Genomic DNA, 26,265 nt, shown 5'->3' on the forward strand with positions numbered 1-26,265 from the left:
GTACTACTACTTTTCTGCTCCTAGTACTGTGAAAGATAAAAGATGTCTCCATGATGCTAATGTTAATGTGTTTTTCTTCTGGTGGGGAGATACCAACTTGCCAGTACAAATTTCTGTATCGTGTAGCATTAGGTAAAATAAATTTATTTATAAGAAAAAAAAGTAAAAAAAAAAAAGAAAAAAACTCTATACAAAACAAAAAATAAATAAAGTAATATAAGTTTTTTCTATTCAAATCCAAGAAGAAAGGAAAAAAAGATAAAAGAGGTAATCTAATATTATAATATAGAAAAAAGAATAAATAAATAAAGCTCTTAATCCTGCGCTTCTCACATTTTACTTTTTTTGTTGTTGATATAATTAGTGGTGTTAATATAGTTTTTGACACGCGGGTCGACCCGCGACACGACACGAAAATTCGTGTTCGGGTTGACCTGCAAAAAAATTCGTGTCGTGTTCGTGTTGGAAAAAATGACACGTAAAAAATTCGTGTCGTGTTAGTGTTGATGTATTCATGTTCGTGTCGACATGTATTTTTTTAAATTATTTTTTTTTTAATTTTTATTATTATTTTTTTATTTTTTTTAATATCGATCCATTTTTTTAAATTTTTTTGTCAACTACCATTTTAACCCCTATTTTGCGTGTTATTTATGTCGTGTCGTGTCAACCCGCAAAAAATTCATGTCGTGTCAGTGTTGAAGATTTTGACACAAATAAAAATTTGTGTCGTGTTAATGTTGATGTATTCGTGTCGTGTCGAATTCGTGTTGTGTCGATCCGTTTTGACATCCCCTAGATATAATCACATTTTACTCTTTGTTTTGGAAACAAACGAAAAACATAATTTGGTTGTTGTGTAAGACAGGAAAAGGTCATTTCAGCCTAAAAGGTCAAAATGGTGGGGGAATAGGTTAGCAACTAATGTAATCATGTGAGGTTGAAAGCAACAGTTCTTTTAAAAAGCCCCAATGACAACTGGCCATGTACTAGTACAACTAGTTAGCACCGTCCGCATGTAACTGCAATTTCACCCACCAAACATGATCCATTGTTGTCATTACCCTTGATGTGGAGAGCGTTTTCACCGCAACAGTGGGTGTGTATTTTGAGAGTATATAATTATGATATTAAAAAAATTTATTTTTATTTTTTCACATCTGACAAGTTTATTAAGAAAGAGAGAAATTTTTTAATATTATAAATAAATATATATTCCGGATACATTCTCTATAATATTAAAGTTGCGGATAAATATGTATTTCGGGTACATATATATATAATATTAAAATTGTTCTTTTTCCCTTCTCTTTAGAAACTTGTTGACTAATGTGAAGAAAGAAAAATAAACAATTTTAATATTATAATTATGTATTGTATTTCCTGGATACATAGTATCGTAGATGGTTGCACTAAAAATATTTGATATTGTAGGAACTGTTACCGAAGAATATTTGCGTCACATGAATATGAAAATAATATAAAATTCAACTAGCACGGATGTTAAAAAAGAAAACCATGAGGTAAGTAGAGGTTTGAATCCCTTGTACAACATAAATTTGAAATGAAATATTCCTAGTCACGATAACCTTATATACATCCAAACTTAAAAGAGACAACATGTATCAAAAATTTTTTCACAGGTGATAAGGAGTATGGGCTCTTTAATCAAAGGTCTCGAGTTCGAGTCGTAGGAATGGAAAAAAATGATTTGGAAGAGCCGATCTCAAAAGAATCCGACACTGCTCAATGAAAATTAGTCTTTGATTACGGTTGGATGATACCTTTGAGATTACTCAAAAAAAGAAAGAGACAACATGTAATTGCCCTAGATGTAACATCACATTGCATACTTCTACTAGTTTAATTCTTATTGGACGGTGACAAAAATCGGACAGAGTATCGTTTGTAAATCGGACAAATGGAGATTTGCAAATCCCACACTCAAGGTTTTCCTGATAAACAGTTTATACAATATGTGATCTCAGCACATCCATATATCCATATAAGACCATATACCCATCCATGGGCGAATGCATAACTTGGCTCCGAGCCACTATGTCTAACAGCATGCAATACAACATATAAGCATATAACTGAATACTGCATCATAATATAACATGCCTGAATACCCAGATGTACATGAATCAAAGCGGAAACATGTACAAAACATATACCGGCCATATACAAAGTAACGGATCAGACATCAAGATCCCCCAAAATAAATGGAATACTAATGCAAATCACAATCCTCTAAAATAATGGTAGCAGAATGCTACCCAAAAATCTGGTCCGCGATACACTCTAACCATGGGTCGTATCCCTGCCCCGTGAAGGCTTAGCGGCAACCTGTGCACCTGAAATGATGTCCCCAAGAAGGGGTGAGATAACAAATCTCAGTAAGCTCCAGATTTACAGAGAATTCTCCATACCCCTAGGCCCACTCCTGCATGAAAGTCAGATACAACATATACAAAATATCATATAACAGATATCATAACTAAACAAAACATATATACATATCTTATCAGAGGCGTACGCAGTCATTCCCAAGGGAGGACCTCAAGCAGAACCAGAACATATCAGAGGTGTACACCGTCAGTCCCGAGGGAGGACCCCAAGCAGACATAAGTATACAATACAATTAATGGCCAAAGATTAATACAGAAATCACATCAGAACAAATCATATCATATTATCAAATAGCTTTATATGAATGTATCTATACAAAGCATCAATACAATCATACAATCCAACCATAGTTCATTAACCATGGTGGAGCCCTCAAGCAGGAAAAGACTCCTTAAACATAGAGCTTACCTTTTGAAGCTTTACCGATTTGCTCACTTGTAACACAAGTTACCTATTTAGCTCCAAAGGAAATCCAGAGACGCTCAGTCCCTAGGCACACCTAGAGAAAGAATCCAAAACAAAATTCAATAAAATGCTTCAATGCCATGTAATTACAAGACATACACTTTATTGTTCTTCTTTTATTTCTTTACATTCATGTCAATCCTATGCCAATTCACAAGACAAGACCATAATTTTCCAATTTCTTTATTGGACCATTTTAAGGATGATTACATGAACCACAAGCACCCTCATGGTTTCCTACTCACATAGGGTCCTAAAATAACCCAACCAAGCTTCTAAAATACCATTTATAATTTTTAACAATTCCTAGCCCCCACAAAGCCTAAATGGCCGAACCAACATTTAGGGGAACTCAGAATTTTTGCATCAAATCAATGTATACAACTCATAGTTCCTAGAATCCACACATAGCCCCTAAATTTTTCATATATTCTCATAACAATTTTAAGCCTAACTTTGCCTATTTTTGTACACAAAGCCGTGGCAACACATACAAAGTAACTAAGGTGTCTCTCATTATGTCTTAAACCATTTAACTTCAAAATCATACTAAAACCATGCATTAGGACCTAAATACATCATCAAATAATTTTAACATAATTACCCCTAATTAGACCCTAATGACTGAAATGCATAGAGAGGGTTTCCAGGGGATTTTCCACAATGTACTCTCACTTTCACACTTAATCTCAACATACACCAATATTCAAACCTTCACAATTTATGCAATTAAATTTTTTTGCACATCAAACCCTAAATAACACATCATGGCCGAATTCTAGGGTGGGTTCAAAACGGATTATTTTTCAATTTTTAAACACATGTACATGTTTAATCCACATTATAGTTTCCTAAGCAACCCCAATTCATCACAAATTTCAAATTTCAAACTCAAGTATCCCACCAAAATATACCTCAAATTTTCAAAACTTAAATCATAAAAATCAAACCATGGAAATAGAGATTTCTCACCTCTAATCCCTTATACCAAGCCTAGAGGACCAACTCCAAGCAAGGCTCCATCAAAAACTTTAATTTCCACACTTGATGAATAGTAACTCGCACAAAGGGAAGAGGAGAACTTTTTACACAAGCATTTTCAGCCTAAAATAAGTGGTGGAGTGGATTCATTGGATGATTTACTATCGATTTCATGTAATGAAATTTTGCATTTGGATGATTGTGTGATGAGAAATCAAAGAAAAAAGAAAAGGAAAACCTAAGCTATTTCCATGGAAGAAAGAAAGCAGAGGCACGCTCGAGAAAAAAGGAAGAAGAAATAGAGTGTCACGATTTCTAAGTTATTTAATAGGCTAAGTTACTTTAAGTCTTTAACTGGGTAACCGCTTATCTATTTACACACCTTCATTCAATGCCAAACTTTACCCAATGAACTGGAATATTTTTCTAGTCATATTTCTAACTTTACTTTTGCATTCTGGGTAATTTTTTTCTACACATATTTTTACCACAAGAATCTCACTGACTGTACTTTTTACCTCAAAAGTAACCCTAATTTATTTAATTAGGTCTTTTACTTAATTTAACCCATTTATGCATGATCAAATATTTAATCATATACATTTTTCTAATTAAACGGGTATTCACCCCACCTTTTAAGGATTTTGCCCACAAAATCAAACATATAACATAACACATACCTGACGTCAAACTTAGGATAACGTTGGAGAATATCATTCTCCCGCTCCCAAGTAGCATCCTCAGGAGTCAAACCTTCCCATTGTACCTTGATCATGGGAATAACCTTGTTCCTCAATACTTTCTCATCGCGAGCCAGAACTTTCAGTGGTCCCACAACAAACTCCAAATCTTTCTTTACCTCAATATCGTCCTGCTGGGTAATGTGGGACACATCAGGTACATATTTGCGAAGCTGACTGATGTGAAAAATTTTATGCATATTAGATAAATGTGGAGGTAAGGTAAGCTGATACGCCACAAGTCCGACCCTCCTTATAATCTGGTAGGGCCCTATGAACCTAGGACTCAACTTTCTCACTCCAAGAGCACGCCCAATGACACGAGCTGTCGAACTCGCACTCGCGCAAATTAAAAATTATTTTTTTATTAGGGTTCAGAAAATTTGTAGTAAAGTGGAAACCCTAAGTCGTCTCTCTCAAGGAAATTGCTTGGGTAAAAATCGTTTATCAAAACAGAAATTAAAAGGGGGGTTTTTGAATTTTGGTTGAATAATTTAAAAGGCAGAATATGAAATTGGATTTAAAATTCGTAATTAAAAATAACCAACCTAAGGTTTGGGTTCTATGGACGTCTTTCCTCGGATAAGAAGATATCAGAATCGTGATTGATTTGTCAATCGAATCAGAATCCTTATTTCCAATTGACAACCCTCTCTAAGCGATCGCTTAGCATTTGATCAAAGACGATGCTTCTACTCATACAATCGTAGAGTATCAACCCGCTTGATTTAAGGTCATAGGGTCAATCAACCTAATCATCAAATCTGATGATTAATATCTTTCCATAATCGCAATCGCGAACCTCAGATTCAATATCCACGATCGCACGATATCAATCTGAGTTAGGAAGGGAAACAAAACTGATTTAAAATAAACGCAGACCCTCAAAACTAATCCATGGAATCCGTTACCCTTAGGTTGATTAAAAAGTTCTTAGCCTCGCATGGCTAAGGTAAACATGATTAAAATAAAAAGAAGAGGAAGAAAAAGATGAAGAACAGAATTGAATAAAAACTCAGAGAGAACTTTTCTGTTGTAAAAACTGACTGCTGAAGGGTTTCCTAGAGTCTCCCTTAAATAGCCGTCACGCAGGACGGCTAGAGTTTCACCGCTTCAGCCCAAACATAAAATAAAAGCTGAATAAAACAAAACAAAACAATAAAACATGGCCTTGGGCCCTAAACACATTGGGTCCTAATGTGAATTACAAGTTCAAACGTCAAAATAAAATTCCAGCAAAACACGTCATCTTGAGATCAAGTTTCGACCATCTTCTCGTCCGAATTGGGCTTCAGTAGCTGAAATAGCGATTGTAGCCCTATCTGTTAGCTGCAAAAAGCAACAAGAACAGAGTCAATCGGACATCTGTAGAGTGAGATATGGTCAAAATACGGAAGTAGTGTAAATCTGGAAAATTATGACGAAAATCAATTAAACCCAACTAAAATCTAGAATTGTGAATTGACCCAAAAGACCTTTATTTAATTCAAATAAATCATAAAAATACCAACCAAGAGTAATAAATAAGTGTAACAAAATATGAGTTATCACCCAACACCTATAATCGAAGACAACCGGATAAACACATGATCCCCTTTAGAAAATTCAACGGGTCGATGTTTTGCATCATAATAACTCTTTTGGTGTCTCTGTGCTTTCTTTAATCGATCATTAATCATAATAATCTGATAAGTAGTCTCCTGGACCATATCAGACCCAAATAACTGTCTCTCACCAATTTCTGACCAATAAGTAGGCGTCCTGCACCTACGGCCATACAAAGCCTCATAGGGAGCTATGCCCAAACTGGCATGATAACTATTATTGTAGGAAAATTCCACCAGAGACAGATATTTATCCCAAGCAGTCCCATGCTCTAATGTGCAAGCCCTCAACATGTCCTCCAGAGTCTGAATGGTCCTCTCCGTCTGACCATTGGTCTGAGGATGATAAGCCGTACTCAGTCCTAGCTGCGTATCGAATGCCTGCTGCAATGCTTCCAAAAGTCGAGAAGTGAACTTAGGGTCCCGATCACTAATGATACTTTCAAGAACACCATGAAGTTTCACAATCTCCTTCACATATAATCGAGTCAAATGCTCCGTAGAGAAACTCGTCTTGACTGGAATAAAATGTGCAGACTTTGTTAATCTGTCTACCACCACCCATATAGAATCAAAACCAACCTGAGTTCTCGGTAATGCCACTATGAAATCCATAGAAATACTGAACCATTTCCATTTCGGAATATCCAAGGGCTGCAGTAATCCAGAAGGCCTTTGATGCTCAATCTTAACTTTCTGTCATGTCAAACACTTGTTCATAAACTGAGCAATATCTTTCTTCATGCTCGTCCACCAGAAATTTAATTTCAAGTCTTGGTACATCTTGGTAGCACCAGGATGAATAGTATACTTACCCATATGGGCCTCAGCCAACACCTCATCCACCATCTGACCTTTCAGAACAATGATCCGATCTTTATAAAACTTAAGACTAGACTTATCAGTGGATACAAAGTCCTGTTCTTTCATAGACTGAGCCACTTCATCAAGTAATTGAGCCCGCTCAACTAATGAGTTCTGGACTACCGTAGTAGTCAACAAATACGGGCTATCCTCTGCATTCACAGGAATGTTGAGATCCGTAAACTTCTCAATTAAATCTACTCGAAAATCATCAGATTTGCTATACAAAGCGCCTTTCTGCTTAATGAATCGGCCACTACATTGGCTTTACCTGGGTGATATTGCAATTCAAAATCATAATCCTTCTGAAAGTCCACCCATCGGTGTTGCCTCATATTCAACTCTTTCTGATCAAACAAATACTTCAAACTTTTGTGGTCACTGTAGATAACAAAATCATGCATTGTGCTAGTGAAGTGCATTTTTAAGCTGCCAAAAAGATTGTGAGATATATTAAGGGCATTATAGATTATGGTGTTAAGTATTATCATTTTCAGAATTTTAAGCTTCTTGGATATTTTGATAGTGATTGGGGAGGCTCAATTGATGACATGAAAAGCATAACTAGTTATTGTTTCAGTTTTGGATCAGGAGTTTTTTCATGGTGTTCAAAAAAATAAGATGTTGTAACTCAAAGCACTGCAGAGGCAGAATATGTGGCAGCCACTGCGGCTGTGAATCAAGCAATTTGGCTGAGAAATGTACTTGTTGATTTACATATGGAGCAAAATGAGCCAACACAGATCTTTGTTGATAATCAAGCCGCTATTTCAATTTCAAATAATCCTGTTTTTCATGGCAAAACTAAGCATTTTAAGATCAAGTTGTTTTTCTTAAGAGAAGTGGAGAAAGAAGGTGAAGTCAAGCTATTGTATTGCAAATACGAAGATCAAAGTGCGGATATTTTAACAAAAGCTCTCCCAAAAGCCAGATTTGAAGCTTTGAGATTTAAACTAAGTGTTTGCAGCTATTAAGGCAAGGAGGAGATTTGTTGAAAGTATGCCTACAAAAGCTGCAAAGTGGGATGTTTTATCTAGATTTTAGGAGTTTGTTATTTCTGTTTTAGTATTTGAAATTTGATATGTTGCAGATTATGTTTTTTAAGATTAGGATGTTATTAGTCATGCCTACGAATAAGGAGATATCTGATTTGCCCTAGATCCATTCGGTAATATACTTGTCCCACTATAAGGAGCAAGTTCTGATTTCAAACTCTTTTACGGGCATTTGGTATGTAGATTTTGCGTGGATTCCAGGGAATTGGAGGTGGGAAAAAAAAGTTGCCAATGTTTGGTATGTAGATTTTGGAAATATTTTCAGCTAATTTTTTTTTCCATAATTTATTTTAACACTATACTTTCCCAAAGAAAAATATCATCTGACTCATGGTATAATTTTTTCCACCCCTTGGGAAACGATAAAGCAAATTGTTGGATGAAATTGCCTTGCCTTGGAAAATGATTAAACAGATGATGTATTTTAACAAATGGGTATTTTTGTAATTTCATTTAATATTTTCAGCAATATTTTATAATCAACCAAACATAGCACCAGAAAAATAACCCAACATTCCCGGAAAAAGTGGAACACCTATGGCCTATTTGGTTTATTGTGATGCACAGACTCTACCTCAACAAAAAAATCAACAAAGGATTTGCCAGATCCCATGTAGTAGCAGGTCTAATCTTGTGTTCCAGGATTGAAAGGGTTACATCCAGGAAAGTTAGGTGACAAACACATGTTCCGAAATTCTGCATCAATACAATACTAATTGTCAAAACACGAACCGTGAGGAATGGAATGAGTGAACCTCAAACTTGTCCCATTCATAAAGGAAGGTGTTGCCCGAAATATCTTCTTGCTCGGTAGGAATTATTTCCCATATTAGAGTAAAAGATTAAGATATTTACTAATCCCTTGCTCTTTTGACTTTATTGGCTATCTAATTTCTCCTAGCTAGTTTCTCAATTCTGAAATTTGGCTGTGTTAGAATGACGTCAAAGTCACTGAGAGTCCATTCTGCTACTTCATCTTTTGAGCTAACAAATATCTCAGTTCCGGTATCAATAGAAGTCCATATTCTTTTAGCAGGAGGAGTGCCTGGGTCCTGCACCATTAAATTCAAACTTATCAGAAACACAAGCTTGTCATGAGATTCCAAAAGTAGAATAAAATTTTAATCACTGACCTGATAGAAGTAGAGTCTACTGGACAATCCACCAACATCAAGTTCCCAAGTCCTTGCATCCCCAACCCAACCATCTCCTTTTTTAGTGGGATAGCCATAAGCACCCCATATAGGGTGAGGCAACAACTGAACTATCTCTTGTGCCTGAGGATTGCTGTAAGGATCACAAGTGCTTACAGGTTGCTCCAAGTGTTGTGCATTACCTGGAGCACAGTAATAGTGATAAGCCGAGTAGGGGAAATTGGCAGTGTCATTTCTATGTATTCTTCTGTTTTCTGGAGTGATATGAAATGGTGGGCAGTTTCCTAAACCTGTGGGGCTGCACCAAGCTGGTGTTTCAGGATTGATTATCATCTCACTGTATCTAGTTACATCAGTAAGCACATCTCCATCACAAGGAGCACCATTGTTCTTCCAGCAGCTACCTATATCTAAAAGGTAGAACTGACTCTTGGGACCTCCCCCCTTTATGACATCTAAGCTCATCCTGACCCTAAAATTTGGTGACTCTGGAAGCTGAATCATGAACACAAATATGGTTAATTCTGGCTAATCAAACCAGGTACATTGAAGGGAAAAATGATTAGCTTACCAAATTTATGACTACTTAAAAAAACAGAATTGGAAGTTTGAAATATTCATTTTTTAAGGAAATTCTGGACACTCTACTTACAGTTTTAAGCATTCCCCTTGTGTCATAATGGTAACCTCCAGAAAATCCTCTGGTTGCATCAGCTCTCAGGTACAGCATCAACCAAGGGTATTTCTTTGAAGTCTTGAGCTTATGTTTGAACACCCAACTGCCAACATCAAGTTTCTTCTCCCAAACTACCTCATAGTAAGAGTTATCATCCTTTCCACCTTCACAATCAGAATCCAAATCATAAGTGCCATGGAATCCTCCTCTCATTGTGCCATCTTTGAGCTGTGTCTGTTGATGACACAAGCTTGGCTGGTTCATACACCCTTGTCCAAAGCATGGAAACCTCCCCGGACTAAAAGGGGGTACCTTTTTCCCATCCTTGGGACATAAACCAGATTCTGTGTCATAGTTGCCATTTTTCAGCATTATCATCCAAAATTGCCAAGGCCTTGGAGTGTCTTGAACTTGACACAGAGAACCCAGATACAGTTCCTTTTGAACTGCATAAAGGTCTGTGTTGTTTATATCTCCTGGTCCCAGACCAGGAAAGGGCTTTCCCACCCCAAGTCTGTTATCAGCTTCTGTGACCTTGTGTTTCAATGAACCTGTGCATCCTACATTATCAGTTTCAACAAAAGAAAAATAAACATGTAAAAGAACAAAAATGCTATGATCAATGTTTGTTTTGTTCTGTGATTTGGCTTACTTGAAATATCAAAACATTCAGCAGCTCTTGGGCTACCCATGAGAGGAGCTTCTTGGCCAACTTCATTGCAAAAGTTCCAAGCTTCAAAGGCCACCCTCAGTCCATTTCTCTGCATTCCAGGGTCTCCAACTGCAGAAACATAACTTGTGGCTGTGGTGAGACCACAGACACTGAACATGAACATGAACACAAGCACAAGCACATGCACATTCACATTCACCGACACAAACAACGTATGCAACTGCTTATCCATTCCTATTCCCATAGGTTAGCAGAGCACACTAGAAACTGAACTTTATAGTAGCACTTCACAATGTGATTTTGCGTTTAAGAATCTTACCTAAAATTATTTTTCGGAGAATTCCTCTCACAATGTAACTTCTTTTACAATTTTTTAAAATATTCTATGAGAAGTTATATTGTATTATGTACAAATCATATAATTTAGTATGTAATTTTTATCTTTTTATATAAATCAATTCAAATACCCACATGCTACAATGTATATAAGTTTTGTGTGAAAACTGGATTTAGATTTCCATATCAAAAATTATATTATGCTCACTATATTTAAGATAAGAATACATTGAACTATTGTATACAAGGGGTATATTTGGGGTCCGGGAGACTTAAATATCTAAAATTTATACAAAGCATTTTGTATGCAAGACCTAAAAAAGTTTTTTTTTTTTTAAACGTATTTACTTTTTCCTTTTTATGTGCGTGTCAGAGTGTAGGTCCATTTTTTTTTTTTTTTTTTGATAACAGTGTAGGTCCATTTTTACTCACAGACAAAACACAAAAAGCCGAAATTAGTTCGTCGTTTGGTGAATTAGGTGAGGCCCAATTTGTAGAAGTTAGTTAGAGTGGGGCTTCACTCTTTAGTCTTGGACTAAGAAAACAAACATTGCACGGAGCTGAGTGGTGAGCAAAGATCAAAACGAACTATTCTTTTGCCTTTTACTAAAGAAAACAAACATGAGTACTAAAAGTGAAAAAAGAAAAAGAAAAGCATTACAATGTAGGATAAGGCTTGATTGTATAAGATATGACATGATATTGTATAAAATAATATTATCCAATATTTGGTAATGCATTGTATAGTATTAGATAGGATAAAAATAAATATGTTTGACAAAAATACTCTTTAATAAAGAATTTATATAATTTTTTCAAATATGTCATATAATATTAATTTTTATAAATATCTATTGATCTGTGTGTCCAAAAAATATATTAATTTTTATAAAAATAAAAATCTCCAATATTTTAAAAATCAATTTTATTTTAATATATTAATATTAAAATAATATATTAATTTTTAAGAATTACTCTTGTCAGTGATATTAATATATCAACCCTTTGTCAGACCTAATTTTACCCCCTTAAACCTGATTAAGTTATAATCATTTTGACGTATTAAAGGATTTTGTTGTATAAGTTTATATTATACGATGGTCACGTCAAACAACTAAAAATACCATAACATATAAAATAAACTTATATTATTATTATGTCTTATATAGCACATCAAACTAAATGCATAAACTCTTCTTCTTCTTTTTTGGTAGAGAAAAAGGGTAAAGCCCAAAAGATAACAACAAAAAATAAACTAACAGTCCAGTTTTTAACAAGCCAAGCCCATATCCTAGAGACAATATGACTCTCACAGGTAGCATCACTATTCTTGATGAGCATAATGACTACATACTAGGGACGTTAACGGGTCGAGCCGAGTTGAGCTTTGGTCTTAAAAGGCTAAGTCTGTATTTAAATGTGTCGGTCTTACCAAGCTTGTTACCTGTTACGAATTTAATTATCAGCCTGTGGACTGCCTTATTTACCAAAAATAAAAGCCTGATTTAGCCTGTTAGAAAAAAATAAGACAACAAAAATTTATCCAAACAGAATATACAATCAACAACACTAGTAATTCCATAAATATTCATAAATTCAATGTATATCCAAATAACATAATATAGAACAAAATCATTCAAAAAATCTGTTTAACTAATAAAATAAGGTGAAATGAATTGAGAGGAGAGAGAGGGTTATTACAAATAATATAAAAAATATAAATAAAAATAAAAATTAATATACTATGCCAGCCTGAGAGGCTCCAAGTCCGAGCTTTTGAATTGGAGCATGAGGCCTTTTAACTAAACGAGCTTTTATACAAGTCCAAGCCTGATTCCAACAACCAATATTAGGCATGTAAGCTCAGGCCTTCACTAGCCGAGCCAAAGGCCCCTGGCTCGTTTATCACCCCTACTACAGACTACATTATTAGAGTCAATTTTTTGAATAATTTTTTTATACTGTTCCTAATTATTTTTTTGAGGTGACAATAGAATTAATTTTGAGTCAGAGTTTAGTCACATTTAAAGTTCATCACCCCTTCCCAAAATTTTTACCATTGACTAATGTTTATGTTTGATAATATAATTTTTTTTAGAAAAAATATTTTTAAAAAACTTTTTAGTGAAGTTGTAAAAATATTATTTGAAACAAATTAATTTAAATGTTCACATAATGTCTTGGATTAAAAAAAACATAAGTACATGACTATAGAATCAACGGAAATCAATGACAAATTGACAATGGATTACGGATAAGAATTGAGTTACCATTCCATAAAGTCATAACTATGATTATGAGATGATTAGAAAAAAAATTGAAAAGAAAGAGAGAGATAAAAGTTTGTGCTTATTAGATTTGTTAAGCTACGTGTAACTTAATAGAAAGATATGAAATAAATTTTTTTTAATTTTTTTAAAAATCGAATAGAATAGATTTGATCATGCTATATTTCATTTTATCAAATTTCTTAAAAAAAATTCTCAATTTAAGCTATGAAATGAAACTAATTTATTATTTAAGGATATATTTACTATTTTATCTACTTCTTAAATATTGAAATGAATTTTCTACACATTAATCATAATTTTTATTTTATTATATTTTATTTTATTTTATTTCATTGATTCCGCCCATTATTATACAGGCCTAAGGATAAGATGAAGGTGACTTTTACCTTTTCTCGGATAAATACGCATGACCGAGCACTCTTGCACTAAAGAAAGATTGGCTCTGTGGTCCTCGCCATCTATCTAATTATACAGGCTTATAGTTGTTATGCAGTAGAGTTTTGTTTAGTATTTCTTATAGAATAAGTTAATATATTTATTAACTCTTCAATGAATAAAGGAATTCATTTATATTTAACTGATTTTTCTCTTTTCAGTTTCATCTAATTCAATCTAATTAATTTTTAAATATTTCCCTATTATATAAATTTACATCAACAAAGTAAAATTGGAAAGATAGATAGCATCTGGCTTAATATTAATATTAAAATCACTTCTTACCAATTAGTTACCGAGTCAAACATTGCCTAGCCTTTACATAATTATAAGGGAGAATAATCATTCATTATATTTCAATTTCTATAATTTCAAGAAAATGAATTTTTACTGTTGACACTGACAGTTTGAATTAATTTGAACCGGTTTGCCGTGGGTTCAATTTTAAATGTTCGAGTATTAGAATTTAATTTCAATCCAATCTTAACATAAAATGTGTTATTCTAATTTGATTAAATAGAATTATATTATTGTGAGAGTTAAATTTTTTAATGACGGGACAAGATTATATAAATGATTGAGAATGTAAAAACTTTCTTCTGAATCAAAATTAAATATAACAAGTTGAATGGAAAGAGATAGTGAAAAATGCCTCTGGTATTCATTTCCTTAATCATGGTCTCTTTCTTTGTGGTTATGATTTGCAACCACCTCAAGGAAAGGATGTAATTTATATACAAAATCTTGCTACAAATAATTCAATGTTCTCAGCTCGGAAAATGGCACTAACTAATCACTAAAACATTCCATTATCATATGTCAGTTAAGCCGCTTACTCAATATAGATACGCGTCCCATCACTTCAACGAGTCTAACTCCCGTCACTTCTGGAAAAATATCTTTGGTACTAGAGATGTACTGAAAACTCGGCACATCTTTCACTCATATTATGACACGTGTCTTACTTTATATCAAATCACTCTCTCACCTGATTTTAAAATAAATTATCTATTATTGATTTAATAAAAGTAAGACACGTGTCATGAGTAGAAAATGTACTGAATTTACGGTGCATCCAAAGCACCAAAGAAATTTCCCACTTCTGGATGTACTCAGACACACAAATCACATGCTCCACTTCTATACATACAGAGTCAAGTCCTAAAGTATGGTTCTTATGTGATATGAGGTGAGATGATCTTACTTATCTATGACCAAACCAATTGTTATTGAGAAGTATATTAGAATAGAAAATGAAAAAATATAATAACTGATGATTTGTCCATGTACAATTTAAATCATCCCACTTGACCTCATATCATATCAAAGAATTCATTCCCTGCATCACACTATCCACTCTTAATAAGCTACACTTGATCAGTGAAGTGTGTATATGTAGGTACAGACTACAGTACCACCTCTTCAGCTTATCAATGTACAAGAAGGAGCCACCTACGACCACCACCATCTTCCCCGATTTTCCATTTTCTTCTAGGGGAAAAAGTAATGCCTTACCATCTTATGCATTGAAACAAATACATATTCATGTATCAGTTGATTTGCTCTTACTCTGTCATGATTGACTCTCCAATATATGAGATAATGTTATCTTCCCACAGTTAGAGGGGTCAAGCTTCCTGAATTGGTCACAAATTTGCAATACATCTTTTTCCTGTATTTTACCCATCTCTTTCAGCTTCATGATTATATACTCTGACTTACTGAAAACAAAGCAAAGGGGAAAGAACAAAAGCAGATGGAAATTTCAAGTAAGAAAAGAATCTCACAAAATTAATCCTTTTAAAATAACAACCAGATAAAATAGTTGCATAATGCATACATTATTGATGCCTCACACTCTCCGCCCCTACCTGTATACTCTGCATAATGCATACAACATCCAAAAACGATTAATATTTATTTCAGAAAATGACACTGACCATCACATGTTCCATAAGAGATGACAGGCTCACCAAAATAAACAACAACAAAAAATCCCATCCAAGCTAATGCTTAATTAAACAAATCATAATTATTTCTACTTATTAAAGAACTATAAAATTATTAATGTAGTGTCCCGTTTTTTGATTGAATAGGTTCTTTACGTGACATCAAAATCTTTATGTCACGGATTCGATCCTCGTCATTCCTATTTAATTAATAATTAATTAAGTCTTCTAGAGTTTCTTAGCACATATAGACGAGTCTGTAAATTATCTACCCTAGTGAATTTTCGTGTGAGGAGATGTATTTGAGAAATATAAAATCTTTAATATAGAGTCACCCGTTAGTTTCTTTTATAAAAAATATTTGGGTACGTATCCGGAACAGTACTGTTATAATAGTGATTAGTGAATGTAGATTACCATGGAAAATTATCCAGCAAAAGATTGGAATTAAAGAAGTGTTACCTAATAAAACCATTGTTGTTGATATCTGCAGTTAGCAAATCATCGACAGTTATTTGTCTATGCAAGACTTTCTTGGCCATTCTCCGATGCCTTCTATCAATTCTGGCCTCTGCCAAATAGAGGAATGCCCGTGCCACCATCAATGTAGAAAAGAGCAGCCAAATAGCTGCAAATAACCGACCCGGAAGGGTCTTGAAGGCTCGATCACCATAACCAACTGTTGTAACAGACATAACCGATAAGTAAATGGAATCAACCGAATCCAAACCCTCAACAAAATACAACACCAAACTCCCAATCCCAATACACAGAACCACAACACCAAGTGCCAAACCAACCTTCAATCTGATCCTCATCCTACCCTTTGCCACATCAACAATGTAATTCCTCGCTGAGAAACCTCTACGAGCACCCATTTGGAGTCCCGTTAGGATCATATTCTCTTGCAAATCTAGGACGAAATTTACAAGCCCACTAAGGAGTATGTCAATGAATCCAAACCCCACCAACACAAAGACGCAAGCAAAAACCTTTGTAACTGGGGTTAAAGGAGCTATGTCCCCGTAACCTATGGTACACATGGTAACGATACAAAAGTAAAGGGCATCGATTACAGGGTGAGTTTCGATGCCAGAAAAATTGTCTCTGTTGAAAGAGTATATGGCAACTCCTACAGAGAGGTATATGATAAGCAAGCAAATGCCTTGTCTTATTATGCTATTACTCTGAGGTTTCGGAACTTCGGGTGTCTTGGGTTTGAGGTCTCGCATAACAACCATGGCTGGGGCAGTCTTGCAGCGACTCAGTTTCTTCCTCGGATGCAATGGTTGTTGTTGTTGTTGTTGTTGTTCAGATGAGGTTTCTGTCTCTACTACCTCTTGTTCTCGTCGGGCTTCCTGCAACGTGGTAACATAGTTGAAGGATTTGGAAGCTGCCAAGGGTAAATCGCAACGCTCTGTGATTTGGGAGGTTTTCAGAAAAGGTTCATCCTCCATCACACAAATCGGAATAGAAAAAGAGAAAATGAAAAAAAGAAAAGAAAAGAAAAAAAAAGAGAGCCTGAAGAGAGGCACTGTTTGGCTGAGTGGACATGAGATTGGTTAGACGTGACGGGAAATAGTTTCAGAGTAGTTTAATTTACTCAATCTTTTAATATTTTTTATTTTACTTTTAACTTTTTGTGTTGATTCTATTATAAGTTTAATATTTTTCGTATTATAGAAGATAAAATTATTTTTTTATGTATATAAAAAAGTGTATTTATATGAAGAGAAAAGAAAAAAAATATGAATCTCACATATTATATATATATATATAAGAGATAAAATGTCTAATCCTTTTATGAAATATCCTAAGTTCACTTTATTATTAATATGATATTTTTCTAATAATAAAATGTGTTATTAGCATGTTTCTATATATATAATTCGTTGCATGATTACACAGCGACCAAAGGTGTATGTATGAGTAGAGCCGTCAGTGGGAGAGGGCCCCATTGCCACGCCGGATGACTGTGATGGTTGGTGGTATCTGAATAATTAAGTTATAAAGAGAGGACTGAAATGTATAAATAATTTGTCGTGTGGATAAAGAAAAATCCCCAATTGGGTGGCCCTCGTTTATCTGCTGCGGCACAATAGCGTGCGTACAAATGGAAGAAATCTTTCGCAACGATTCAATGTATTTATCATTTATTTTATAACACGTAAATAAAAAAATATTATATTATCTGAAAAAAAAAAATTATAACTGATTAAATAATATAATAAATTATAAAATAAACGGAAAATACATCTTCAGAGATTTATTCGTACAAACTAGGTTTCTAGTTTCTAAAAAAAGATTCGTTTGGTATTTTTGTTATTCAGCCGGCAGAGTATGGCATCTACATATTAACGTATTATCCGTGAACCTTACTTTCTAATTAAATTAAGTCCTATTTTTATGACTTAGCAATTTGGGCAATATGTCGATGATGTGGGCAGAAGAAGTGTTTGTTGGATTACAACTTTCTTTTTGGCACTTTATAACAAAAAACTCCGGTGATAAGTATAGACATTTAAGGTGGATTGGGATTATGATCTTCCATTGTCAATTAGGATTTTGACATGTTACAACTGTCTTTTTCTTTTTGTTTCACTTCAATCTAGTTGTCTTCCGTCAGTTTATTTTTGACATAAAAAAAGTTGATATGAATTATTAGTTACTATTATATGATCGTATTTGGATCATGTGTTTCAATTGGGTCAAGCTCTGCGGTATCCACATTATTTATTATCTTCGGTTCAAGTGGTGTTATTTTCTATTCTAAGCATAATAAGTTCCGCTATGTAATCATTTTACTTTGGGACCGATGTGAGCATATTAAACTCCTCTACCTACTCATTTATTTTGTGACTGACATTAGCGTGAGAATTGTGTTCAATAGACTATTGTTAATAAACCCGGACTCATGGGGTTGATCTGGAATAAATGAATTGATCATATAATTGATCTGGGTGGATGAAGTAACGGATTGAATATGCATTCGACTTAGTGTGACCCGATTATTTTTTATGAAATCAATGATCTGATCCGGTTTATTTCAAAAAAAAAATTCAAAAATAAATAAATTATAATTGACATATTTAAGTAATCTGTTATTTATTGACTTATATAGATTATGTATCTACAATACTAATATTATTTCAGTTATATACTATGCAGGGAATTTTAATTTGATTTGTAATTAGACATGTCTTTTACTGAACCTGAAACACCAGTATCACAAGCATTATATGTTTATTTGATTCTTTTTTTTTTTGGTAAGCATGTTTATTTGATTCTTTATTGGACAATAATGTGTAATTTATTATTTTTATATTAAAATATTTAAAATTTATATTATTTTTTTAACTATGTGAGTATGTTTATACATTTTTTAATATAAATTATAAATTTATATATAATCACCAAGTCATGCCGTTCAACAAATGACCCGTTAATTGAACCAGTGATTTGGTACCTCGACCAGATCAATAACTGGATCAATTTTAATAACATTGCAGTAGACAGTAGGTATTCTCACTCCTTACTCAAAACTAAAAATTGCTACCGAGTGTCCTCCCCCCTCCCTCTTTTTTTTAATAAATCATATGTATTTTTCGCTGAAGATAATAAACTCCTCCCAAAGATAATATTAGGGAGAATTGAATACATGTTTTCACTCCACCTACTTGGTTCCTATGCGCCAAACCATCATTTGATATCACCAATGGGTGCTACAATGCTGCATTTAGTTTTTAAAATATTAATAATCTGTGGACCTAAAAAAATTTCATCATATTTATATTATTTTCTTTGTATGTAATAATAAAAAAAGAAAAAAATACACTTTCTAAATACTCTCTCAACCAATAAAGCATATTGTAAAAAGAAACAAAGATTTTGACGTGTAAATTACATTTCTCTTCTTAAAATTATATAAAATAATAAATTATACCATCATGCTTGGCGGAATAGTTCAGTTTCTACTTTCTACGCCAAACAAAGTTTAGACTTAAAGGCAAGCTCGACATAAAAAATAACATATAATCTTTTATAAATAAATCCTATTCACAATTCATCATGATATTATACAGATTCTTATCAAGCCTTTCTTTTGATTGCTAAATCTTTGTGCACCACCATGGCAGTGGCACTGTCTGTGATCAGAACAACACGAAGTCTAGTTAAACCAGCTGAGGAGACCCCATTCACCACTCTAGACCTATCACTCATCGATAGATTACCTGTTCTAAGATGCAATGCTAGAACCTTACACGTGTTCAGACGTGGCCCTGAAGCTGCAAGTGTTATACGAGAAGCCTTGTCCACAGCACTGGTTCCCTACTACCCTCTCGCAGGACGACTCGCTGAATCAAAACCAGGGTGCCTCCAAATTGAATGCTCAGGTGAAGGCGCGTGGTTTGTTGAGGCAACAACTGATTGCACCCTTGACTCTGTCAATTTCTTTGATGATGTTCAGTCTATTCCATATGATGATCTTCTTCCTGATAATATTCCTCAAATGGAACGCATCGACCCTCTTGTGCAAATGCAGGTATTACAAGCTTCATGCTCCCTATAGCTTAATTAGTGTTGGAATGTATCAACAACCAATTAAACCTAAAACCTTAAATTATTAGGTAAAGATGATATTAATAATTTTATATCATATTTTTTTATAATATTTTTTTATTTATTAACGTTCAAAAAATTAATTTAATCTAAAAATTTAAGTTATTAGGTAAAAACCAACTTATATATCTATGATTCTCCTTCACACAAAAGAATTTTTGGGTCTTTGAAATATGAATAATGCTTGGGCAATCTTATGTTGAAATTTAACATTTTTATTAGAAAAATTTGACCGTAAAAATCGAACTCTGTATTAATTACTTGTTCACAAAAAAAAATTATGATTCAAGCTCAATAATTAATTTTCCCATGCAAAAAATTAAACTGGAAAATAGATATGAATGGTTTTATTGAGGTTTGATTTTCTCATGAGAATTGAATTATCATGTTGTGACTCAACTAGTGGTAGGTCTCACATTTATTAAAAAAAGAAAAAAAAAAGTTTTACACGCAAATCGAAGGATCACAATATGAGAATTGAATTCTCATGCAACATAAGAAAATGTTTTTCCAATTTTATTATAGGAAAAATGTGTGTCATTTAAAAGGACACATTTTATGTCCTTTTAGTGTATTTACACTATGTCTTACTAGTAAGACATATTGTTAATATAAAAAGTTATTTTTTTCTCCCTTCTCAATCACATCAGCTAATGTGTAAAGCAAAAAAAAAAAAAAAAAGTAACTTTTCGAATTATAACTATGTCTTACTAGTAAAGAACCAATTCAACCCAAAAGCTTAACTCGTGGGTGAGGATTTTTAATAATTTATATTATTTTTTAACACGCCCCCTCATACGAGAGCTGGACTTAAAAGGTGGACAATTAATGCATATGCTCACCACCTACCTGTGCTAAAACAATTCCACAAGAGAAAGTGGGGGCGGTGAGGATTGAACCCGTGACACCAAGGCTCTGGTACCATATAAAAAATCAATTCAATCCAAAAAATTTAAGCCGGGGTGGGTAATGATTTTTTAATAGTTTATAGTATCCTCCCACAAAGGATACAAGCTGGCCCTTTAGAAGATGCACCCTTTTATTATATATCTAATATGTGAATTGTCTATGGAATATTCATTTTCCCTCCTATTCTCAGGTGACACAATTTAGTTGTGGGGGTTTTGTGATAGGCCTCATATTCTGCCATAGTATATGTGATGGCCTTGGTGCTGCACAGTTTCTAAATGCTGTTGGGGAGATAGCTAGAGGTCTTGAGAAACCCAGCATAGAACCAGTGTGGCATAGGGACTTTTTCCCATCTTCTCAAACACACCAAGAAGCTGCATTGTTGCCTCCTGCAGGTCCACCTCCAATGCCAGACTACAAGCTAGAGCATGCAAACATAGACATGCCCATGATTCAAATCAACCGGCTGAAGAGGGAATTTCAACAAGTAACAGGACGCAGTTGCTCTGCCTTTGAGATCGTTGCTGCAGGGTTTTGGAGCAGCAGAACAAGAGCCATTAATTTCGAAGCCAATACACAAGTGAAGCTGGTCTTCTTTGCAAATTGCCGTCAGCTCTTGGACCCTCCTCTGCCCAATGGCTTCTACGGCAATTGTTTCTTCCCAGTTACCATAACAGCTTCAAGTGAGTCACTTAGAGAGGCAATGATCTTTGATGTGGTGAAGATGATCCAAGAAGCGAAGACCAAGCTACCCGTGGAGTTTGGAAAGTACTTGAAGGGTGAACATTTGAAAAGTGGCGAGGACCCTTTTGCACCTCCCTTGACCTATACTACTCTGTTTGTATCTGAGTGGGGGAGGCTGGGGTTCAACCACGTTGACTATCAGTGGGGTCCACCTGTCCACGTGGTCCCCATTCAAGGCTCCAGCATTATACCAGTTGGCATTGTGGGGTCCATGCCTCTCCCAAACAAAGGGATTCGTTTGATGACATGGTGCGTGGAGGAGGCCCATCGACTTCCCTTCCTTGATCACGTGCATGGTGTTATGGATCAGGAACTCTGATATAAGCTAAGCTTCCCTATGAGGCAGATTCTAATGTTTTTGCCTCTTTATGATGGTCTGGGTTCAAAGAAAAATTATGTTATGTACCTTAAATTGCAGTTTTTGTTTGTGTTTATTCCGTAATGTCCCCTTTTGAAATAAATTGTACATTGGTGCAGCAGCTATTCGTGATCTTGTTGGAAATTCTGTTTATGCATTGCCTCTGCTTTCACATTTGGTCTTAATATATATCGTGCGTGATATATAAGATATTCAGTGTATGAACATTCGGTGTGTTTATATAGTATTCCTTTGGGGTTAATTACATGAACAAATTGGAAACTTGATGATTGTTTTTCGCTATAAATGAGTAATTAGGATTGGGGAGCTTGTGGAATTAATGTTACTGGACAGTTTACCACAATGATACCTCTTATCATATAATTACTTCTTATTCTTGTAAAACTTGAATATAAATGTTTAGCAAATGAAAAAGTATGATAACTTTCTGACTAGTCTGGTTTCAGAAATATTTTTCTTGCAGTGAGATATTGATGAAGTCAATATTCTGCTTAGCAAGATTCAGTATGAGTTAAAGAAAGATTAAACCATGACGCATGAGCTACTATAAGGATAACTAGAAAGAGTTGTGCTTTTACTAATAATTATAACATATAACTTTTGACCTAGTGATAAACGTTCCATCTAACATTTGATATATTCTTTGACTAACACCTCTAATTTTTTATAAGTGGCAAGCGCTTATTATTGGAGGTGAAAAGCCCCCTCCAAAGAGTCTATACCCTATTATTCTTCTATGAATTCATATAATTATATATGTTTCTATTGAACTGTTGCATGTCAGAAGATCCCTGGATTCAAAAATATTTTGGGTGCTACCTATTCGGTGAATCCTTTATCAAATATTAAAAAAGTAATACATTTGCACTATTTCTACTTTTATAATTATTTCCTTTTATATTCTCTTTTTTTTTTTCCTTTTTTGGTAAGAGAGTTCTTATTCCCCTTGCACAAAAAATGTGCTCCCCTCGACCCTCACCAATTGTCATTGGAAGATCATCTCGAATTTCTTTACTAAAATTAGTTTGAAATGAAAAAAGAAAAAAGAAAATGCAAACATTAAGTTTCAACTTTCAAGAGAAATTAAATCCATGTGCTTATTGTTTCGATTGGGCGGGGATCTACAGTCCGTGTGAAATGATCAGTGGCCCATTGGACCTTACTCATCCTTGAATCCGTATCACATTTGCAATCAAACAACAAAACATTTTGTCTGTTGAGGCTTGCACATGTTGGCCAAGCGTAATTTTATATTTTTCTCATTATAAAATACATACAGTAATTTTAACTAAAATGACACAATTTTATTTTTTAAAATCATAAACACTAATAAAAAAACCACACACAATTGAACCACATTTCTAGAGTATTGTTTAACAATATAGAACTTTTTTTGATGTTGTTTTAGTTTTCATTGTATTTCCAAAAAAAAATAACCTGAAAACGTAAACAGCCAACCACTTTGAACGGCAAAGAAGAAAATTCTTTTAAAGTAAATTTGCACAAGTATAATATTTAAAATTATAATATATTTTAAATTGATTTTTATAAATAAATTTTGAAAAATAAAAAGGTCTCAAATTTATACTGAAGAGAAAAAAAATATTGGTTTGCAACAAAAAGGAAAATGATTTTTTTTTCAGCAAAATAAAATAATTTTAAACGTTATATCATCTTTCATTTCTTATCGAAGGAGAAACCATGATTGGTCAAACTTGAAACTTAAGACTGAAGAATTCACATGTTGACTTGTTTATTTTTCTTCCTTTTTTTTTGTTTGACAACAGTAATGAATTCTATTATTAAATCAAGATCATTAACTTAGGTGACATCAATTTTTGTATTAAATTGTTTAATTTTTTAATGACATATTTTAACTAAACTCCTTCCGTGTTAGACTTTACTTTCAAAGAAATAATATTTTAAAAAGTATAAAATAGTTGTAGTTAGATCATTTGAAAATAGAATTGCTTTTATCTAATTTAATAATAAAATTTAATGATATTTGAGCCCAAACCTATACGTTAAATTATGTTCATGCACATTAATTTGATAGTTTTCTCAATAAATTTGTTTTCTAAATTCAATTAATTTTAGTTTTAAAAATTTCTCAAATATTTAAAAGTTAAATAAAATATGCTTTCAATAAATGTTATTAAAACTGGTCTGGTCATTAACTCGGTCGAGATAGTGGGTCACTAATTTAACCGCATGACCCGGTAATTATATATAATTTTATAATTTATATTAAAAAATTATAAACATATGCAAATGTCTAAAACAAATTGATAAAAATTTCAAATATTTTAATACAAAAAATAATAAATCACATATTATTATTCAATAAAGGATCAAACAAAAATATAATGATCATGATACGAGGTTTTAGGTTCAGTAAACGACATCTCTAACTATAAATCAAATCAAAATTTTCTGCATAGCGCATAATTGAGATAATATTAGTGTTGTAGGTACATAACTTATGTAAGTTAATAAGCAAAAAAAATTCAAATAAGCAAATTATGAATTTTTTTTGAAAAAAAAATTTGGAATTTTTTTTTTGATACCAGGCTGGGTCACCGATTTTCATGAAAACCGGCCGGGTCGCACTAATTTTGATGCATGTCCTGTTCATTGCTTCAATCGAACTAGTTATATAACCGGTTGATCGATTCTCGAATCGACCCGACCGGGTCAGTCCGATTTTATTAAGATGGCTTTCAACATTAACGATATAGTTGAATCTGACCCGAAAAAAAAATCCAAACAATTCAAAAATTTCGGTTTATGTTAATTCAGTTGTTTCAACTTTTTTTCAAAAACGCAATCAAATATGGTTGATTCAGTGTTATATTATTGAGTTTATATATATTCATATTCATATTCATATTTTTTAAATAAATTTTATTAAAAAAAATATGATATAGAAATCACACACTCATACAGATTTTTTTTTTACCTATTTAAGGTAAATGAAAAATTTCTCCTCTTTAATTCAAAAGTTAAATAATTGTCAAAATAATACAATAAGATGTATATCGAAGATGTATACGTTCAAGTAGCATATCACCCCATAATCGACTTGTGCAAAGCCAACGCGCGTGTTTGCTATATATCGCGCTCTGCAAGACACATATCATCAGATGCATGTTTAAGTTGCACACGTTCCCCCTATGCATCTTGCAAAGTGCAATAAGTGGCAAGCCATGATGGCTTTTGCATAAATAGCAACATTGAGATAATATGCGACTTGAATGCACACGTTATACATGCTATCTCATCGTATTATTTTGTTAAATTATTTGATTTTTTAATCAATTAGGAAAAATATTTTCATTTTGACATTATTATGGTTAAGGGTTTCACGGGCTTTAATTTTCATGACACGACCAAAACTTCAACTGAAAAAAATCTTTTTTAAAAGTAAATTCATTTATAAATTATATAATTAAATGAATATATTTTTAAATTTTAATAATTAAAAATGATAATATTTTTAAAAAGTTGAATATTATAAATAAATTTTAAAAAGAGAAATGAAGTATTTTTTATTTTATTTTTTTGGTAAAAGAAGATAATTTTAAAGGCTTTTTTACCATTTTGCCTCTCATTAATTAATTAATAACCATTTTGCTCCTGATTTGAAATTATCTACCAATCTGCTCCTCTTTAATCGACTACCTTGCATTTTTAATCGATTAAATGGTCAAAACAGACAAAAATGGCTGTTGGGAGATTTAATCGACTAAATCTCCCTATTTAATCGATTAAATCTCCCAACAGGCAACAAAGGGAAACAAGTCAGTATGATTTTTTAATCGATTAAGTATGGAGATTTAGTCGATTAAATCTCTCAACAACCATTTAATCGATTAAAAATGCAAGTTAATTGATTAAAAATGGGCAGATTAGTGGATAGTTTTGAATCAGGGACACAATAATTATTAATTAATTAATGAGGGGCAAAATGGTCAAATA

The 26,265-nt window shown here is 33.3% G+C and overlaps 3 protein-coding genes across 4 annotated transcripts; 1 reads left to right on the forward strand and 2 right to left on the reverse strand.

Moving 5' to 3' along the window:
• Nucleotides 1-9,008: 9,008 nt before the first annotated feature.
• On the reverse strand, nucleotides 9,009-10,856 carry LOC133309476 (uncharacterized). Its single transcript, XM_061510259.1, has 4 exons — nucleotides 10,604-10,856; nucleotides 9,924-10,511; nucleotides 9,255-9,763; nucleotides 9,009-9,173 (listed from the first exon to the last, which is right to left on the reverse strand). The coding sequence occupies exons 1-4, from the start codon at nucleotides 10,854-10,856 to the stop codon at nucleotides 9,009-9,011; spliced, it is 1,515 nt and encodes a 504-aa protein (XP_061366243.1).
• Nucleotides 10,857-14,439: 3,583 nt separating this feature from the next.
• LOC133309453 (two-pore potassium channel 5-like) lies at nucleotides 14,440-17,125 on the reverse strand. Of its 2 annotated transcripts, XM_061510232.1 has the most exons (3): nucleotides 16,098-17,125; nucleotides 15,527-15,566; nucleotides 15,270-15,407 (listed from the first exon to the last, which is right to left on the reverse strand). In XM_061510232.1, exons 1-2 carry the CDS (start codon nucleotides 17,090-17,092, stop codon nucleotides 15,554-15,556), a joined length of 1,008 nt encoding a protein of 335 aa, XP_061366216.1. In that variant the 5' UTR covers nucleotides 17,093-17,125; the 3' UTR covers nucleotides 15,270-15,407; nucleotides 15,527-15,553. The 2 variants fall into 2 exon arrangements, with proteins under 2 accessions (XP_061366215.1, XP_061366216.1); XM_061510231.1 differs by lacking the exon at nucleotides 15,527-15,566 and having other exon boundaries at nucleotides 14,440-15,407.
• Nucleotides 17,126-19,764: 2,639 nt separating this feature from the next.
• LOC133309477 (acyl transferase 4) lies at nucleotides 19,765-22,227 on the forward strand. The gene is made up of 2 exons (XM_061510260.1): nucleotides 19,765-20,178; nucleotides 21,355-22,227. The coding sequence occupies exons 1-2, from the start codon at nucleotides 19,765-19,767 to the stop codon at nucleotides 22,225-22,227; spliced, it is 1,287 nt and encodes a 428-aa protein (XP_061366244.1).
• The last annotated feature ends 4,038 nt before the right edge of the window (nucleotides 22,228-26,265 follow it).

This window comes from Gastrolobium bilobum, unplaced genomic scaffold (genome assembly GCF_033153095.1).
Source record: "Gastrolobium bilobum isolate Gb01-03AN ecotype WA unplaced genomic scaffold, APGP_CSIRO_Gbil_v1 utg2122, whole genome shotgun sequence".
Taxonomy (NCBI): domain Eukaryota; kingdom Viridiplantae; phylum Streptophyta; class Magnoliopsida; order Fabales; family Fabaceae; genus Gastrolobium; species Gastrolobium bilobum.

Excerpts from the sequence above, each read along its gene's own strand:
- LOC133309477 (XM_061510260.1), top strand. The coding sequence starts at position 19,765 with ATGGCAGTGGCACTGTCTGTGATCAGAACAACACGAAGTCTAGTTAAA. Across the intron at positions 20,179-21,354 it reads ACCCTCTTGTGCAAATGCAG|GTGACACAATTTAGTTGTGG; the intron begins GTATTACAAGCT and ends TCCTATTCTCAG.
- LOC133309453 (XM_061510231.1), bottom strand. The coding sequence starts at position 17,092 with ATGGAGGATGAACCTTTTCTGAAAACCTCCCAAATCACAGAGCGTTGC. Across the intron at positions 15,408-16,097 it reads AACAACAATGGTTTTATTAG|TAAGTCAGAGTATATAATCA; the intron begins GTAACACTTCTT and ends CTTTGTTTTCAG.
- LOC133309476 (XM_061510259.1), bottom strand. The coding sequence starts at position 10,856 with ATGGATAAGCAGTTGCATACGTTGTTTGTGTCGGTGAATGTGAATGTG. Across the intron at positions 9,764-9,923 it reads GGGAATGCTTAAAACTGTAA|AGTCACCAAATTTTAGGGTC; the intron begins GTAGAGTGTCCA and ends TTCAGCTTCCAG. Across the intron at positions 9,174-9,254 it reads GTAGACTCTACTTCTATCAG|GACCCAGGCACTCCTCCTGC; the intron begins GTCAGTGATTAA and ends TTAATGGTGCAG.